The sequence below is a fragment of the Pan troglodytes genome, chromosome 17, assembly GCF_028858775.2.
Source record: "Pan troglodytes isolate AG18354 chromosome 17, NHGRI_mPanTro3-v2.0_pri, whole genome shotgun sequence".
Taxonomy (NCBI): domain Eukaryota; kingdom Metazoa; phylum Chordata; class Mammalia; order Primates; family Hominidae; genus Pan; species Pan troglodytes.
This window is the reverse complement of record NC_072415.2, coordinates 18,869,800-18,887,427: the sequence shown is the minus strand read 5'-3', so window position 1 is coordinate 18,887,427 and position 17,628 is coordinate 18,869,800. Positions and strand designations below refer to the sequence as shown.

The 17,628-nt window shown below is 47.1% G+C and overlaps 1 protein-coding gene across 2 annotated transcripts in view; it reads left to right on the top strand.

Moving 5' to 3' along the window:
• Positions 1 to 17,375, top strand: part of IMPA2 (inositol monophosphatase 2) — a 50,613-nt gene extending 33,238 nt beyond the window's left edge. For both annotated transcript variants that reach the window (XM_512020.7, XM_063795931.1), the window contains 3 exons: positions 13,229 to 13,337; positions 14,028 to 14,179; positions 16,841 to 17,375. In XM_512020.7, the coding sequence (XP_512020.2) occupies positions 13,229 to 13,337; positions 14,028 to 14,179; positions 16,841 to 16,956 (377 nt within the window). In that variant the 3' untranslated portion in view covers positions 16,957 to 17,375. The remainder of the gene's footprint in view (positions 1 to 13,228; positions 13,338 to 14,027; positions 14,180 to 16,840) is intronic.
• Positions 17,376 to 17,628: the final 253 nt, after the last annotated feature.

The following is a 17,628-nucleotide window of genomic DNA, read 5'->3' as shown; positions in this document are numbered from 1 at the left end:
CTGTGAGAAGAGCCATCCTGGGGAATGAGTCATGTGAAGAGGCACCTTAGCCCCTCTGCAGTTATGGCCTGCCGTGATTTCCTTAGCCCAGAATCTCAGGGTCATCCATCCAGTGGCTCTGAGAGAGGGGTTCCCATTCCCTGCATACTGCCTGGAACCGCCTGTCCTGAATGGGCCAGTTTAGGTTTTCACTGATTCTTTTCGGCCTTTCTCCCACATGGATGAATCTGGTGATATTTTAACTGCATTGTGAGACAGGTACTGTAGGGAACAGAAGAATGCCAGACAAATGAGAGAAGCCTCAGACTAGCAGCAGCTGCATGGGAGATTTTACAAGCTCCATAATACCTGCGTGTCTGGGTTTGAAAAGGCGGAAGTGCACTGCTGCTTGTTTCTGCCTTGTGTGTCTCTGGCGTGGACATCATGCAGGGCCCCCCATCTCATTCCCTGCCAGTTACACTCTTTCTTCTGCTCTCCCATCAGCCTCCCTGCCGCCTCCCCTCTTGACCCACTTCCAGCCTCTCTTAAAAATTCCTTTCCTGGCAACCTTTCTTCATTGTCTCTATTTATTCCTACTTCTTTCCTCCCTGGCTGATGCCTGTGTGCCCAGATGGCCTTCGAGGCAGTGAGAGGAGCTATGGCCATGGCCCATCTCTGCTGCTGTGAGCCCGTGCGGCCAGGAAAGTGGCAGGCCAGGATGGATGAGGTGTCAGGAGAGGGCCCGCCACTGTGTGAGGGACAGGAAGGGCAAGATTGTGCAAAGGAGAGGAGGTGGCTGCAGGAGAGCCCAGAGCAGGAGAAGGGAGAAGTCATGGGGGCCTCTGAGGGGCAGCCAGCAGCTGGACTCACCAGTTAGAGCTTCTGAACCCAGAGAGGCCTTGGAATGGCCTCTGGCCCTGCCTCACCTTCCCTCTCCAGAAGTGTTTTGTTTGGCAGTGAAAAAAGTAGCTTTAATTACAGCTGTGCGTGCCAGGAGGTGCCCACTCCAGCCTCATTGTGTAACTGGTGGTGAGGAGCATGCTATTAAGCATGCTCGGGTGAACTTTGCTCTATATTTCACTGGATTATAACACTGAACTCTATTAACATGCTCTTGGCATCCTGGCCGCCCGCCCGTGTAGCTCACTCAGGCTGCAACTCTGCGTCCTCCCCACCTGCAGGCTGCTAGCTCAAGCACCAACTCCACTAGGGCAAGGGCTTTGTCTGGGGCCCCTTTATGTGTCCCCCAGTAGGCCTGGTAATTTTGTAGAATGAAGGAAACATGAAGTGCTCATGTTCTGAAACTCATTTGTGACTTTAGAAAAATTCTGATGGATAAAGTGCATAGCAGATAGCTGCTGCTAGTCTGAGGCTTCTCTCATTTGTCTGGTATTCTTCTGTTCCTTACAGTACCTGTCTCACAATGCTATAAAATATCACCAGATTCCTCCATATGGGAGAAAGGCCAAAAAGAGTCAGTGAAAACCTAAACTGGCCCATTCAGGACAGGCAGTTCCACATGTTTTCTACCGTGGTTGTTTTCTTTCCTATGGGTAGATGGACTTCAGGAGGTGCCAGTGCGTGCTCTTCAGCAGCACGGTCTCTTGGCACCATGCAGACCCAATTTCAGATCCTGATTCTGCTGCTTTTTTTTTTTTTTTTCTGAGATGGAGTCTTGCTCTGTCACCCAGGCTGGAGTGCAGTGGCACAATCTTGGCTCACTGCAACCTCCACCTCCTGGGTTCAAGTGATTCTTCTGCCTCCCAAGTAGCTGAGATTACAGGCACGCACCACCACACTTGACTAATTTTGTATTTTTAGTAGAGACGGGGTTTCACCATGTTGGCCAGGCTGGTCTCAAACTCCTGACCTCAAGTGATCCACCCGCCTCGGCCTCCCAGAGTGTTGGGATTACAGGTGTGAGCCACCACACCTGGCCGATTCTGTCGCTTTCTAAGGTGACTGGAACTCAAGCAAGTTCCTTAACCTCTCTGAATCTCAGTCCTCATATTGAAAACGGGGATGCTGATGATAATAAAAATAACCGAGAGGATTAAATAAGTTATGCATATAAAGCACCCAGCATAGTGCCTGGGGCACAGTATCCTAAAATGAGAACCATTATCAAAGAAGAAATTTGAATCTTTGCACAAAACCAATCAAGTCATGCCCCGTTGTTAAAATTAGGACTTGTTTCTGGAGGACACAGTCATTAAAACAAGCACCACTAATCTCTCTCTCTTTCTCCCTCTCTCTGCTTCCCTTGGCTTCCCCTTTCTTATTTCTATTATGCCTTGCTGGAATGTCTTCAACTCACAAGTTAAAAAACAACACTGGATAGAGGTAAAGGATTAGAAGAAGGCAAGAATTTTATTAGCTGCTTCTTCAAATTCTACCATGCAAATTTCAGACATACACAAAGTACACAGAAAAAGCAAAATGACGCCCCATGACCCCTCACATGGCAGCACGCCTGCTTCGTGTGTGTCCACCAGCTCCCGCCACCCCCAGCTGCCTGGAGCCAATCCCAGGCATCAGGTCACTTCCTAGTCAGTACTTCAGCATGTCTCCAGAAACAGACTGCTCTCTTACAAATACAATCACATCATCAATATCACTCTCTACCCAAAATGCATCCCTAAAATCAGCAAATAATCCCATCAGTGTTCAGATTTCCAATTGTCTCGTTTTTATGGAAAGTGGCCTCCTAAGGTCATAGTTTGCGTTCTGGGGGGACTTCCTGTTCCTGGGTCAGTCTTTGTTGCCTTTTCACTGGACCGTGCTAGGAAGTACGTATTTTTGATTTGTTTTGTTTTGTTTTTTGAAACAGGATCTCACTCTGTCACCCAGGCTGGAGTGCGGTGGTGCAGTCTTGGCTCACTGCAGCCTCCACATCCTAGGTTCAAGCAATTCTCCTGCCTCATCATCCTGAGTAGCTGGGACTACAGGCATGCGCCACCACATCTGGCTAATTTTTTTATATTTTTTAGTAAAGACGGGGTTTCACCATGTTGGCCAGGCTGGTCTCAAACTGCTGACCTCAAGTGAGCCTTTTGCCTCGGCCTCCGAAAGTGCTGGGGTTACAGTTGGGAGCCACTGCACCTGACCATGTTTTTAAAATATAGAGTCGATAATGAGTTATACTGTTTTTTTTTTTTTTCTGAGATGGAGTTTCACTCTTGTTGCCCAGGCTGGAGTGCAATGGGGCGATCTCGGCTCACTGCAACCTCTGCCTCCCTGGTTCAAGTGATTTTCCTCCTAAGCCTCCCAAGTAGCTGGGATTACAGGTGCGTGCCACCATGCCCAGCTAATTTTTGTATTTTTAGTGGAGACAGGGTTTTGTCATGTTGGCCAGGCTGGTGTTGAACTCCTGACCTCAGGTGATCCGCCCTCCCAGGCCTCCCAAAGTATTGGGATTACAGGCATGAGCCACCACACCCGGCCTCAACCCCATCTCTTAAAAAAAAAAAAAAAGATAACCTTTGCTCTCAGTAACAGTTGACAAGCTTGTTCTATGGGTCATGTCCTCTCTCTGTCACCTGTCCACCTCTGGATGGTTGCATCGCATCCTCATTGGGATAGCACCCAGCCACTGTGTGCCACGCTCTCACCTTAAAGCCATCATTCAGTCTTGGTTCCACAGGTGGGTACAGATATAACGCCACCACTGTCCTGTGTGCTGATGCTTCTCCAGTCGTTCTGGTTGTGTGAAGTACATTCTCTAGTATAGCATTTTTAAAGCTTTTTGATCTTAGGACAAACCCATTCATACTCCTGAAAAAATTACTGAAGGCCTTTAAAACATTTATTAATTCATTTTAAGATTAAAAATTCATTACATTTTAACATGAGTAATATATTTTTATGGGAAATAATCATATTTTCCAAAATAAGAAAGCTTTAGTGAGGAGAGTGGGATAGTTTTACATTTTTTCCAAATTTCTTTATGTCTGGCTTAATGTAAGACAACTAGATTCTCATATCTGCTTCTGCATTCAATCTGTTATAATAAGTTGTTTTGGTGTCTTTTATTATTATTATTATTTTTTAGAGACAGTCTTGTTCTGTTGACCACACTGGAGTGCAATGGTGTGATCGTAGCTCAATGCAGCCCCAACTCCAGGGCCCGAATGATCCTCCCACCTCAGCCTCCCAAGTAGCTGGGACTACAGGTGCTCACCACAATGCCTGGATAATTTAAAAAATATTTTTGTAGAGACAGGGTCTCGATATGTTTCCCAGGTTAGTCTCAAATTCCTGGCCTCAAGCCATCCTCCCACCTCAGCGTCTCAAAGTGCTGGGATTACAGGTGTGAGCCACCAACCCAGCCTGTTTTTGATGTCTTAAAAAATGTCTAACCTCACACAGATACGTAGTTTAAAAAAGGAGAAGTGTTTTAAATCTCTTTTCAGATAACTGAGGGCATTTTTGTTTGATATCAAACCAAAACCCAACAAGTAGCAATTTTTTTTGTTTTTGAGATGGAGTCTCGCTCTGTTGCCCAGGCCGGGATGCAGTGGTGTGATCTTGGCTCACTGCAACCTCTGCCTCCCAGGTTCCAGCGATTCTCCCACCTCAGCTTCCGGAGTAGCTGGAATTACAGGCACACACTCCATGCCTGGCTAATTTTTTTTTTTTTTTTGTATTTTTAGTAGAGATCAGGTTTCACCGTGTTGGCCAGGCTGGTCTCAAACTCCTGACCTGAAGTGATCCACCCACCTCAGCCTCCCAAAGTTCTGGGATTACAGGCATGAGCCACCGCGCCTGGCCAAGTAGAGATTTCTTAAAGGTTAGTTGCAGTGTGAAATCTAGTGGATTTGTTGGTACTCAGTTACATTGAAATCCATTGGGCTATCTTGTACTTTGAATGGATCTTTGGTTCATTGTTGATTTTATAACATCGTGTATTGGTCATTTGGGAAATGGTTTCACTGAGATTTTCAGCTCTTCTAAGTGCTGATGTAGTTTTTAATAAAATACTAAAAATGTCATATTAATATCACCACTCCTCAGGAGAGCTCTTGAAGTGTTGGAAAGTTGTCAGGCTTACAGTGTTAGATATGATTTTTCAAAAAAATAAAAAATATATATATTTTTAAGACAGTCTTGTTCTGTTGCCCAGTCCGGAGTGTAGTGGCACAATCTCGGTTTACTGCAACCTCCACCTTCCAGGTTTAAGCAATTCTCCTGCCTCAGTCTCCCGAGTAGCTAGGATTACAGGCTTGCGCCGCCATGCCCAGCTAGTTTTTGTACTTTTAGTAAAGACAGGATTTCACCATGTTGGCCAGGCTTGTCTCAAACTCCTGACCTCAGGTGATCCACACGCTTCGGCCTCAAGTGCTGGGATTACAGGTATGAGCCACCACACTCGGCCTTTATTTATTTATTTATTTATTTATTGAAATGGAGTTTCGCTCTTGTTGCCCAGGCTGGAGTGCAATGGCGAGATTTCAGCTCACTGCAACCTCCACCTCCTGTGTTTAAGTCATTCTCCTGCCGCAGCCTCCCAAGTAGCTGGAATTACAGGCGTGCACCACCATGTCTGGCTAATTTTGTATTTTTAGTAGAGACGGTGTTTCTCTATGTTGGTCAGGCTGGTCTCGAACTCCTGATCTCAGGTGATCCGCCCGCCTTGGCCTCCCAAAGTGCTGGGATTATAGGCATGAGCCACTGTGACTGGCCTCTTTTTTTAAATTGTAGAAGAGTTTTCTTGAATTACAGTTTTTAATATTTTTTTTTATTTCCCAATTGTGTTGCTTTGTTTTTTGTCTTCTGGGACTTGAATGTATGTTGGGCTTTCACTATCATTTCCTCTTGTACACTTTTTATCTTTTCCACCAATTATCTTATTTAAAAAAGTTTCCTCTTTTCCACCCTCAATTTCCTGCAAAGCATAATCTGTGTTTATTCATTATGTTCCTTTTAGTTTGTCTTCTTTTCTGAAATATTTCCTTTATGTAATTTTTCCTAAGTTCTGTGACCTGTGATTTGGATTATGCTCTTTTTTCCTGATATTCTTTATTACTCCTATTTTGTGGTTAGATTTCTTTTTTTTTGGCAAAATTCTTTTATTGGCGTATACATGTTACTCTGCTCCTCACTCTTTTTTTCTTAGGATAATTGTGTGTGGGATTCAACCATAGTTCTTTTTGGTTACCTACTGTTACTTGACATTGGATTCCTGGGCTTTGGGGGCTTGGAGGGCGGGGGTGGGGGCTCCAGACAGCATTTGTAGTTTCATGGTTCTAGAGCTCCCTCTTCATTGTTTTTGTGAAGTATTAAAATATTGGCCTTGTTAGGCGAGGCACGGTGGCTCACGCCTGTAATCCCAGCACTTTGGGAGGCTGAGGCAGGAGGTTCACTTGAGAGCAGAAGTTTGAGACCAGCCTGGGCCACATAGCAAGACCCCAATCTGTACAAAAAATTTAAAAATTAGGTGGGTGTGGTGGTGCATGCCTGTAGTTCCAGCTACTCAGAGGGCTGACATGGGAGTTCAAGGTAACAGAAGTTCAAGGTAACAGAAGCTATGATTGCACCACTGCACTCTAGCCTGGGAAACAGAGCAAGACCCTGTCTCAGAAAAAACCTCCAAAACAACACACTGATGAAAGTGTAGTCACAGAAGTTATATATCCAACAAAACCAGCTTGTGCCCACAGGCATGTTTTATAGGCTTTAAAGCACAGCTGCCTCTTACTCCGTGAGTACACATTTCTTTTTTCTTTTTCTTTTTTTTGAGACTACATCACCCAGCCTGGAGTGCAGTGGCTGATCTCGGCTCACTGCACCCTCTGCTCCTGGGCTCAAGTGATTCTCCAAAGCCAGCCTCCCGAGTAGCTGGAACTATAGGCACACACCACCATGCCTGGCTGACTTTTGTATGTTTGGTAGAGATGGGGCTTCGCCATGTTGCCCAGGCTGGTCTTGAAGTCCTGACCTCAAAGCGATCGGCGCACCTTAGCCTTGCAAAGTGCTGGGATTACAGGCATGAGCCACCACGCCCAGCTCATGAGTACGTATTTCAGTGTACTCAAATGACTTCTCTCATTATTTGAGTTGTAAAGTTTCCCCTAAGACAGCCTACTCTTAGCATTGCTCAACCAGAGCAAGGGTTTCCAAACTGTCGGGAGTCACTGGCTATTCATTTTCATCCTAAAATCTGTTTATTGAAAGAATAAACAGAGATGTCCTATTTCAAAATGTATGAGATATTTTTATTGTAGTAAAATGTATGTAAATATGATTTTCCATTCTAATTACTCTTCAGCATACCATTCAATGACATTAATTATAGTCACAGTGTTGTACAATCATCAGCACTATATAGTCTCCAAAATGTGTGTTCCTACAAACAAGAACTCCACCTATTAAGCAAGAACTCCCTGTTCCCTGCTTCCCATGAAATCACAGAATATTTGAAATTAAAAAGATATATATTAGGCCGGGCCCGGTGGCTCATGCCTGTAGTCCTAGCACTTTGGGAGGCCGAGGTGGGTGGATCAGTTGAGGTCAGGAGTTCGAGATCAGCCTGACCAACATGGAGAAACCCCGTCTCTATTAAAAATACAAAAAAAATTAGCCGCATGCCTGTAATCCCAGCTATTCGGGAGGCTGAGGCAGGAGAATTGCTTGAACCCGGGAGGCAGAGGTTGCAGTGAGCCAAGATCGCACCACTGCACTCCAGCCTGCTGACAGAATGAGGCTCCATCTCAAAAAAAAAAAAAAAAAATATATATATATATATATAAAATATATATATTTGTGTGTGTGTGTGTGCGTTTAAGACCTAAGATATGGTAAATATAGGACAAAGGGTAATAAAATACAAAAATCATAGTAATTGTGGATAACTAGTCAGAAATAATCATAAGATAATATTAAGTAGGGGTTGTCATAAGTTTTTTCCCCCTTATCTGGAGCAAAATCAAACAGTAGAAAGCATTTTGCTTTTAGGTGGCAACATTCAGACCTCCTTTATACTCTGTTATATACACTGTTCTTTTTTTTTTTTGAGACAGCCAGTCTCAGTTGTCCAGGCTAGAGTGCAGTGGCACGATCTTGGCTCACTGCAACCTCCGCCTCCCAGGTTCAAGCAATTCTTGTGCTTTAGCCTCTCCAGTAGCTGGGATTACAAATGTGTGCCACCACGCCTGCCTAATTTTTTTTTTTTTTTTTTGTACTTTTAGTGGTGACGGGGTTTCCCTATGTTGGCCAGGCTGGTCTCGAACTCCTGGCCTCAAATAATCTACCTGCTTTGGCCTCCTAAAGTGCTGGGATTACAGGCATGAGCCACTGCACCCAGCCTATACTCTGTTCTTGATTTCATTTGGGAAAACGTGTGTTGGCAAGAATGAGAAGGAATTAATTCAGGGTGGCCAGAAGAGGAAGGTGCTGGATTCAGAGCAAGCTTTTCATAAACTGGAAAACTATGGAAGAAACCCCTGCCTTCACACAATCACCAGACAAGCTTGGGTGTAAGTCTGGCCCCACCATGTAATGGCTCCATGGCCTGAGCAGCTCATGTCGCTTCTCCAAGCTTGGGTTTCTCATCTGTTGCACAGGGGCAGTGGCACGTAGGCTGGGAAGTGCTCGCACAGGCCTGTCAGGAAGAGTGAGGACCTGGTCACTGTCAGCAAGCGAAAAATTGCTGTTTCTTGCACACAAATTTAACTTCCCTTTGTGAAATACCCCAGGGCACTTGGTTGGAAGATCTCTGTGCTTCCTACACCAGCCCTGGCATGGGGAGTACCTGCCTGTCTAGGCTGGCACTGGCGGACTTTCCTCCACCCACCCGCCCTGTGCTCATCTCTGCCCTCAGGTGTGGGGAGACTGGGTGAGGCCTTTAAGAGTAGGTGCTTATCTCCCAATGGAAATTGATTGCTCAGCTTCCTAGTTCCTGGGGAGAAATCTTCAGTGTCTTCCTTCATCTCTTCCCAGGGTCATTAACACTGGTGCCAGCAAGTGCCCTGTGTGTTAGATTTCACTGTCCTGATTTTACCGCTCAGAGAAAATCACTCTTAGAGTGTACCTCCAGGGTGAGCCTGCCTGTTAGGGACTTGGAAATAGTACAGGATCCCTCATAGCCCAGTAAGGTTGAGGGGGCGTATGTATAATTGATTCAGCTTTCCCAGAGGGCAATTTGGAAAATTACATCAAAACCTAAAATATGCACACCCTTTGATTCAGAAACCCCACTTGTGTTCATCTATCTCGAAAAAAATCAGTATGACTGTATAAACCTCTATAGGAAAGATGTTTATGAAGCATTGTTTACAATAAAAATGAAAATTGTTCATCTTCAGGGGAATGGTGACATAAATTGCAGTTATTGTACCAGATGGAATAGAGTGCGGCTGTTAAGAGTAAGATACTGATGGCAAAATATGTATATGAGATGTTTTTATATTGAAAGAGCGAGCAACAGAATAAGCTATAAAATCATTTTTAAAAAGCACTGTGTGAGATGGGTTGATCACCTGAGATCAGCAGTTTGAGACCAGCCTGACCAATATGGTGAAACTCTGTCTCTACTAAAAATACAAAAATTAGCTGGGCAGGGTGGTGCGCACCTGTAATCCCAGCTCCTTGGGAGGCTGAGACAAGAGAACTGCGTGAACCTGGGAGGCAGAGGTTGCAGTGAGCTGAGATCGCACCATTGCACTGCAGGCTGAGTGACAGAGCAAGACTCCATCTCAAAAAAAGCAAAAGCATTGTATGCACGTGTATGATTTGAAGTTGTTAGATGAGTACATTAGAAATAGGGTGGGATTAGACAAGATGCCACTGCCACTTCACTTTCTTGTCCCCCATGGCCTCCTCTGGGACAATTCATTCTTCCTTGATTTTCCTGGCCAAAGTATCATGCAAGCCATCCCATTTTTTTCTTTTCTCCTTCCCTTCTTTCCTTTTCCTCCCTTCCTTTTCTCCCCCTCCCTCCTCCCTCCCTGCCCTTCCTCCCTCTTTCTTTCACTTTGTTTTTTAGAGTAACGGTTTTAGGTTCACAGCAAAATTGAGCAGAAGGTGCAGAGAGACAGAGTTCCCATACACCTCCTGTCCCCACACACGTACAGCCTCCCCATCCATCAGCATCGCATACAGAATGGTGCATTTGTTAAAATGAGACACATTATTATCACCCAAGGTTCATAGTTTTCATTAGGCTTCACTGTTGGTGTTGTAAGGCATCCACCATTACAGTATCATATAGAATATTTTCGCTGCCCTAAAAACCCCCCATGCTCCGCCTATTCTTCCCTCCCCTGAGCCTCTGGCAACCACTGATATTTTTACTGTCTCCATAGTTTTGCCTTTTCCAGAATGTCATGGAGTTGGAATCATACGGTGTGTAGCTTTTCAGATTGGCTTCTTTCACCCAGCAATATGCATTTAAGATTCATCCGTATCTTCTCATGCTTTCTCATTTCCTTTAAGTGCTGGATAATATTCCATTGTCTGGATGTACCACAGTTTATTCACCTACTAAAGGACATCTTGGTTGCTTCTAAGTGTTGGCAGTTATGAATAAATCTGCTCTTAACACTGGTGTGAAGGTTTTATGTGAAAACAAGTTTTCAACTCCTTGGGTGAACACCAAGGGGCACGATTGCTGGACGGTATGGTAAGAGTATGTTTAGATTTGTAGGAAACTGCCAAGCTATCCTCCAAAGCAGATGCACCATTTTGCATTTCCACCAGCCATGCATGCGAGTTCCTGTTGCTCCACATCCTGGCTGGCACTTGTTGTAGTTAGTGTTGTTTCTCCATTCTAACAGATGTGTAGAGGTGTCTCGTTATTGTTGTTTTGAGACGGAGGCCCACTCTGTCACCCAGGCTAAAGTGCAGTGGTGTGATCTTGGCTAACCACAACGTCTGTCTCCCAGGTTCAAGCGATTCTCCTGCCTCAGCCTCTTGAGTAACTGGGATTACAGGCACGCGCTGCCACACCCAGCTAATTTTTGTATTTTTAATAGAGACGGGGTTTCACCATGTTGGCCAGGCTGGTCTCAAACTCCTGATCCTCCCGCCTCAGCCTCCCAAAGTGCTGGGATTACAGGCGTAAGCCATGCTCCTGGCTTTGTCTTGTTGTTAATCTGCATTTCCCTGAGGACATATGATGTGGAGCATCTTTCTATATGCTTATTTGCCATCTGTATCTCTTCTTGTGAGTCCAATTTCTATTTTTTAATTTTAATTTAACACGCATTCCCCAGATGACCATATTATTATATTTCAAAAGAGCATTTTTTTTTTTTTTTGAGATGGAGTTTTGCTCTTCTTGCCCAGGCTGGAATGCAATGGTGTGATCTTGGCTCACTGCAACCTCCGCCTCCCGGGTTCAAGCGATTCTCCTGCCTCAGCCTCCTGCTAGCTTGGATTACAGGCATGCACCACCATGCCTGGCTAATTTTGCATTTTTAGTAGAGATGGGGTTTCTCCATGTTGGTCAGGCTGGTCTTGAACTCCCAGCCTCAGGTGATCTGCCCGCCTCAGCCTCCCAAAATGTTGGGATTACAGGCGTGAGCCATCGCGCCCGACCAAAAGAGCATTTCTAACTAAAATATTCGTAATTCAGAATTAGTTTACCCCCAAAATCAGTATTGTATATAGTATTTAGATTCTTAGATTAGCCAACAAAATTCTGCCTCAAACATTTCTCCCATAAATTAAAATACTAGTAATTTAATGAACCAAATCAAAACAAAGACTCTAATCCTACCTTCTTGAGTGCTGGCATTTGAGGGAAAGCACTCATTCATTCAGTAACTGTTTATCGAGTGCCCACTCAGCCTGGGTCTGCTGATGTCTTTTTCTTTAATGGAAGCCTTCCCCACCCCCACCCCGGAAAAAATACCATCTGTTTGTGGCCAGGTGAGGGTGGGGTTTGGAGGGTAAGGAATGGAAGGGTTGCTGGAGCCTGTCTGCAGATCCTGTGTGGATTAGGGAGCACCTGGAACAGCCGCCTTTTGTCCCAGCTGTGGGTGGCAGCTGCAGGGCTCAGGTGGTATCTGTGGAGGGCCTGCTGCCCAGTCCCAGGGCAGGAGTGCCTCATAGCTCAGCTTCAGTGCTGGGCATGGCCGGTGGTGAATGATCTGGACCTCCTGAGGGCAGGCAGGTTGCTTTGGTCTGGAGCCAGGTGTTTTGCAGAAAGTGCTTTAAGGTGTAAAATGAGAGTTTCCATGGAAGAAAAGGGACACTTGGACCTGGATTCTGGCTGAGAGATTTCCTGGGTGAGCGGAGAATTTGAAAGTGGTGACACAGAACTGGGTCCATTGAGTGCAGTAATGTGATAGGATTTGTTTCCCCCGACTTTGGGAGTGGCTTTATTTTGTCATGGAGCACACCTGGTTTGGCATTGTCCTGCCCGGGCAGTGAGGCCTGACGGGACATGACCGAAGTTTGGCTGTGTTTGGGTGTGTGGCACAACAAGGACAAACTGCTCTGATCCCCAGCAGTGAGTCAGGGACAGGAGCAGAATCCCGGTCACGTCCTGCCCTGAGCCAGGCTTGCCAGCCCTGGCAGCCTCGCCTGCTGTTATGTAAACGGCAGGCCATGAATTCCAGGTGTCGGCAGCCCCCTGCGTCCAGAGGGCTCACACTCCTGCAGCTTCCCTTTCCAAAGCAGCATTATTTAAAAGTTGCTTTCTCCAAGAAAATGGTATTTCTATCGTTGCGATTGCAGCAGTTAGACGATTAATGAAGCATTTTTTCCCTCCAAACATTGAGTGTTCCCAGTTTGGAGTAATTTTGCTTTTCTTTTTGGTTGAATGATGGTGATTTTTTTTTTTTTTTTTTTTTTTTTTAAGAAACAGGGACTTGCTCTGTCCTCCAGGCTGGAATGTGGTGGCGCAATCATGGCTGACAGCAGCCTTGAACCCCTGGGCTCAACCAATCCTCCCACCTCAGCCTCCTGAGTAGCTGCAACTACAGGCCTGTGCCACCATGCCCAGCTACTTTTAATTTTTTTTTTTTTGCAGAGATGGAGTCTCACCATCTTGCCCAGGCTGGTCTGGAACTCATGGCCTCAGGTGATCCTTGTTCCCTAGCCTCCCAAAGTGCTGGCATTACAGGCATGATCCACTGTGCCCGGTCCATCCTTAGTTTTCAACATAGCTATCAGAAAAGCATTCAGCACGAACCAGTCGAAAGATGATCCTTACTCTGAGAAAGAAAGGCTCACGTTGGAAGCCTGTACTCCTTAGTTAGAACCAAGACTTGATTTTTCTGGTGACAGGAAATTCTTTTTATTGCAGATCTCTCAAAGGCCTTGGTTCTGACAGAAATTGGCCCCAAGCGTGACCCTGCGACCCTGAAGCTGTTCCTGAGTAACATGGAGCGGCTGCTGCATGCCAAGGCGCATGGGTAGGAGGTTCAGTTCGGGGAACACCCTGCAGCCAGAGGAGGAAGAACGGAACACGGGCTTGCTAAAACTCCCCTGGGATTTGAGGAGGAAGCCTGGCGTGGAAAGAGTGGGAGGGGCACATGAACATCAGACTCAGGGAAGCCCTGTGAGGGGCCTGCCTGCAGTAGATACTCCTATAGCCAGGCCTCTGGAGATGCGTGGGCACCTGTGTCGCTTCTGATCAGAATCCATGGAACTGACCTCATGCTGCTCAACCAGGGAATGGTGCAAATACTTACAGTCCTTCCCAAGGGGGCCTGGCGTCAGACAGGTTTATCAAAGCCCAGTGAATCCTCTTTGTCTCTTGCCTTCCCAGTAGGGCTGTGCTGTGAGCCCTAGCCATGTGAGACCACTGACACTTAATGTCACGTTCAGTAGAGGAGGATTCATTTCTCTGGTTGCTGCATCTCAGGTGCTCAGTAGCTAGGTCAGCTGGGAGCTGTCATGGCACAAGGCATTTGCGTCTGGCAGAGGCCTGTTGGTTGGTGGCTCCAGGCCCTATATTCAGCCTCCAGAGCTTTGGCAGAAGTGCTGTGCTTCATTTTTCACTAGGGAACATGCCCAGCCGGGGTACCTGGCTGAAGTCGGCTTGCACACCACAGAAAAGGCTCCACTCCCGCCTGCATCTGTCCTCCCTTCCCTCTCCCCAGGGTCCGAGTGATTGGAAGCTCCACATTGGCACTCTGCCACCTGGCCTCAGGGGCCGCGGATGCCTATTACCAGTTTGGCCTGCACTGCTGGGATCTGGCGGCTGCCACGGTCATCATCAGAGAAGCAGGCGGCATCGTGATAGACACTTCGGGTGAGCTCTCCTGTCCCTGAAATGCAGCGGCAGAAACTAGACTGAGAGACACTGTGGGTGGGGCACTTCCTGAAGTCCCCACCAACTGAATTTCCCACCTTCCCCAGAGTTTCTGTTTTTTTTCTTTTTTTTTTTTTTTTTTTTTTTTTTTTGAGACGGGGTCTTGCTGTCACACAGGATGGAGTGCAGTGGTACAATCGCGGCTCACTGCAACCATCCTACTCACGGGTTCAAGCAATTCTCCTGCCTCGGCCTCCTGAGTAGCTGTGATTACAGGTGCGTACTACCATGCCCGGCTAATTTTTGTATTTTTAGTAGAAGCGGAGTTTCACCATGTTGGCCAGGCTGGTCTCAAACTCCTGACCTTATGGTCTTGACCTCCCAAAGTGCTGAGATCACAGGCGTGAGCCACCGTGCCCGTCCACAGTTTCTGTTATTGAGAGCATGCGAGGGTGCTATGATGGCAGTGGCCTGCACCAGCCTGGCCTCCTTCCTGCCATCCCTTGCCACCATAGGATCAGGATATCTTCACCAGATGGCAGCAGCACTGCCACTTCCCATTTACACACCACTGACAGTTTTCTTCTTTTTTTTTTTTTTTTGAGACAGAGTCTCGCTCTGTTGCCCTGGCTTGAGTGTAGTGGCATGATCTCGGCTTACTGCAACCTTTGCCTCCTGGGTTCAAGCGATTCTCCTGCTTCAGCCTCCCGAGTAGCCGGGATTACAGGTACACGCCACCAGGCCCAGCTAATTTTTGTATTTTTAGTACAGGTGGGGTTTCACCGTGTTGGTCAGGCTGGTCTCGAACTCCTGACCTCAAGTGATCCACCCACCTTGGCCTCCCAAAGTGCTGGGATTACAGGACTAAGCCACTGCACCCAGCCCAATGACAGTTTTCTAAGGGTTCCCACAGGAATCCAATGAGATGAACAGAGCAGGTGTTGTGCTCCCCACATTTCTGAGGTTAGTTGCTTCTGCAAGGCCCCCTAGCTTGGTGTTGGGTCAGCACCAGCACAGAACATGAGCGTCCGGTTGGGTTTTGGAGGATGATTCTGGAAGGTGGCTGTTCCTTCTGCTTCAGGGTCACTTGAGGCCCAGTGGCTGAGCTCCTGGGAGTATATGTGGGCCCCTAACTCTGTGCTGTCTGCTACATCCACGTAGTTTCAGGCAGACCTTTGCATCTAATGTTCATTCAGGAGTAACAATCAGAAGCCAGGTGAATCCAACAGATCTCATTGTCACTGAGCTTTTAGCAGAAACACTGTAGCTCACTTTTATCTATTGGGCATGGATGGCGGATCTTTTGTAATTTGATTTCTACTTGTTTCCTATTTCTCCTTTGGAAAGGCTTGACTAAGATATCAGCAAGGTATAAAAATGAAGAGGTATCAGCCACTGGCAGCAGGACTGGGCAGGCCCATTCCACATTTTTTTTTTTTTTTTTTTTTTTAAGATGGAGTCTTACTCTGTCGCCCAGGCTAGAGTGCAGTGGCATGATCTTGGCTCACTGCAACCTCCGCCTCCCAGGTTCAAGCGATTCTCTTGCCTCAGCCTCCCGACTAGCTGGGACTACAGGCGCATGCCACCACACCTGGCTAATTTTTTGTATTTTTATTAGAGACAGGGTTTCACGGTATCAGCCAGGATGCTCTTGATCTCCTGACCTCGTGATCCGCCTGCTTCGGTCTCCCAAAGTGCTGGAATTACAGGCATGAGCCACTATGCCCGACCCCATTCCACATTTTTTTTTTTTTTTTGACACGGAGTTTCACTCTTGTCACCCAGGCTGGAGTGCAATGGCATGATCTCGGCTCACTGCAACCTCTGCCTTCCAGGTTCAAGCAATTCTCCTGCCTTGGCCTCCCGAATAGCTGGGACTACAGGCACTCACCACCATGCCCAGCTAATTTTGTATTTTTAGTAGAGATGGGGTTTTGCCATGTTGGTCAGGCTGGTCTCGAACTCCTGACCTCAGGTGATCCACCCGCCTCGGCCTCCCAAAGTGCTGGGATTACAGGCCTGAGCCACCATGCCCGGCCTCCATTCCCTATTTTAAAGCCCCCATCACTCTGATTTTACCACTAGAGCACCTGAAGGCTCACGTATGTGCAAGCAGGTCTCCAGCCCATGCATCCAGAGCTGTTTCATATCCCTCAGGAATATGCAAGGCTTTATCGTCTTGCCCGAGCTTCTTCGAGTATGGGTCCCACAGCAGCGGTGCACCCCCAGGAGCTTGTGGGCAGGTTGCCTCAGCCCCACCCAGACTTGTTGAGGCAGAGCCTTGGTTTCACAAGCCCCTGGCTGACCCCTGTGCACAGTCAAGCTTGAGAAGGGCAGCTCCCCTGTTCGGGTCTAGCCCATTGCTTGCATTTCTTAGGACTTTTATGTTCTCCATCTCTTAAGGCAGTGGCAGCTTCAGAGCTGCACTCTGTTCTGTGCAGCCCTTGACTGCATTCACACTGGGGTGGGGCGGGAGAGGCTCCATCCCTCTATTCTTTGCCAGATTCACTCCTAGACCACCTGTTTAATACGAGTGTTGGGGCTTGGGCACGGTTCCATGTGCCATTTCCTGTGCTGTGTGCATGTGGGATAAGTTGTTACGCAACATTGTTCAGCCCTCTCTGGTAACCCGGATGCCTGGCTCTCTCTGTCTGTCCCCAGGTGGACCCCTCGACCTCATGGCTTGCAGGGTGGTTGCGGCCAGCACCCGGGAGATGGCGATGCTCATAGCTCAGGCCTTACAGACGATTAACTATGGGCGGGATGATGAGAAGTGACTGCGGCTGAAGCAGAGCTGCTCCCAAGGCCTCCCTGGGCTGCTGTGGGCTCCTGGGGAGGTGGCCCTCGTGGCCCACGCTCCATGCCAGTGGCTCACGCTCCGCTCCTGGCTACCCCAGAGGGAGTTGTCACGCTACAGTGAGTGGCTGGCCTTTTAAATCCACGTCTCTCTCACCAGGATTTGGTGTTTAGCTGTTTCTCTCTTTAATCTCACGTAGCCTTTTTCAGGTTAGTACGTGTTCTTCTGTCAGGGCCAAAACTCAAATCTCCTGTGAAATACGTATTGATAATCCAATCTTGATTTTTCCCCCCAGAATATAAATCTCAGGTAATAAGGCTTTAGAACTGCTGATAAAGCGGATCGTTCTCAGGCCCTCCCCCCGGAGTACTTCAGAATGCAATAAATCAAAATAATGGCCCTGTGTGTATCTGTTTCCTCTATAAGCATGTCGCCTGATTCCCAAACAACTCTGTGGCTCTCATCCACTGCTGTGGATCTATGCTCTCAGGAAGCTTTGCGAATGAAACCCAAAGTCCATGCGAATGAAACCCAAAGTCCATGCGAATGAAACCCAAAGTCCAGTGTGTGCCAGCTGCTGCCTCTGATGAATACCCTGAAGGCGACCCCAGTAATATCATGTGAGTGTTCAGAAGCCAAGACATGGGACAGA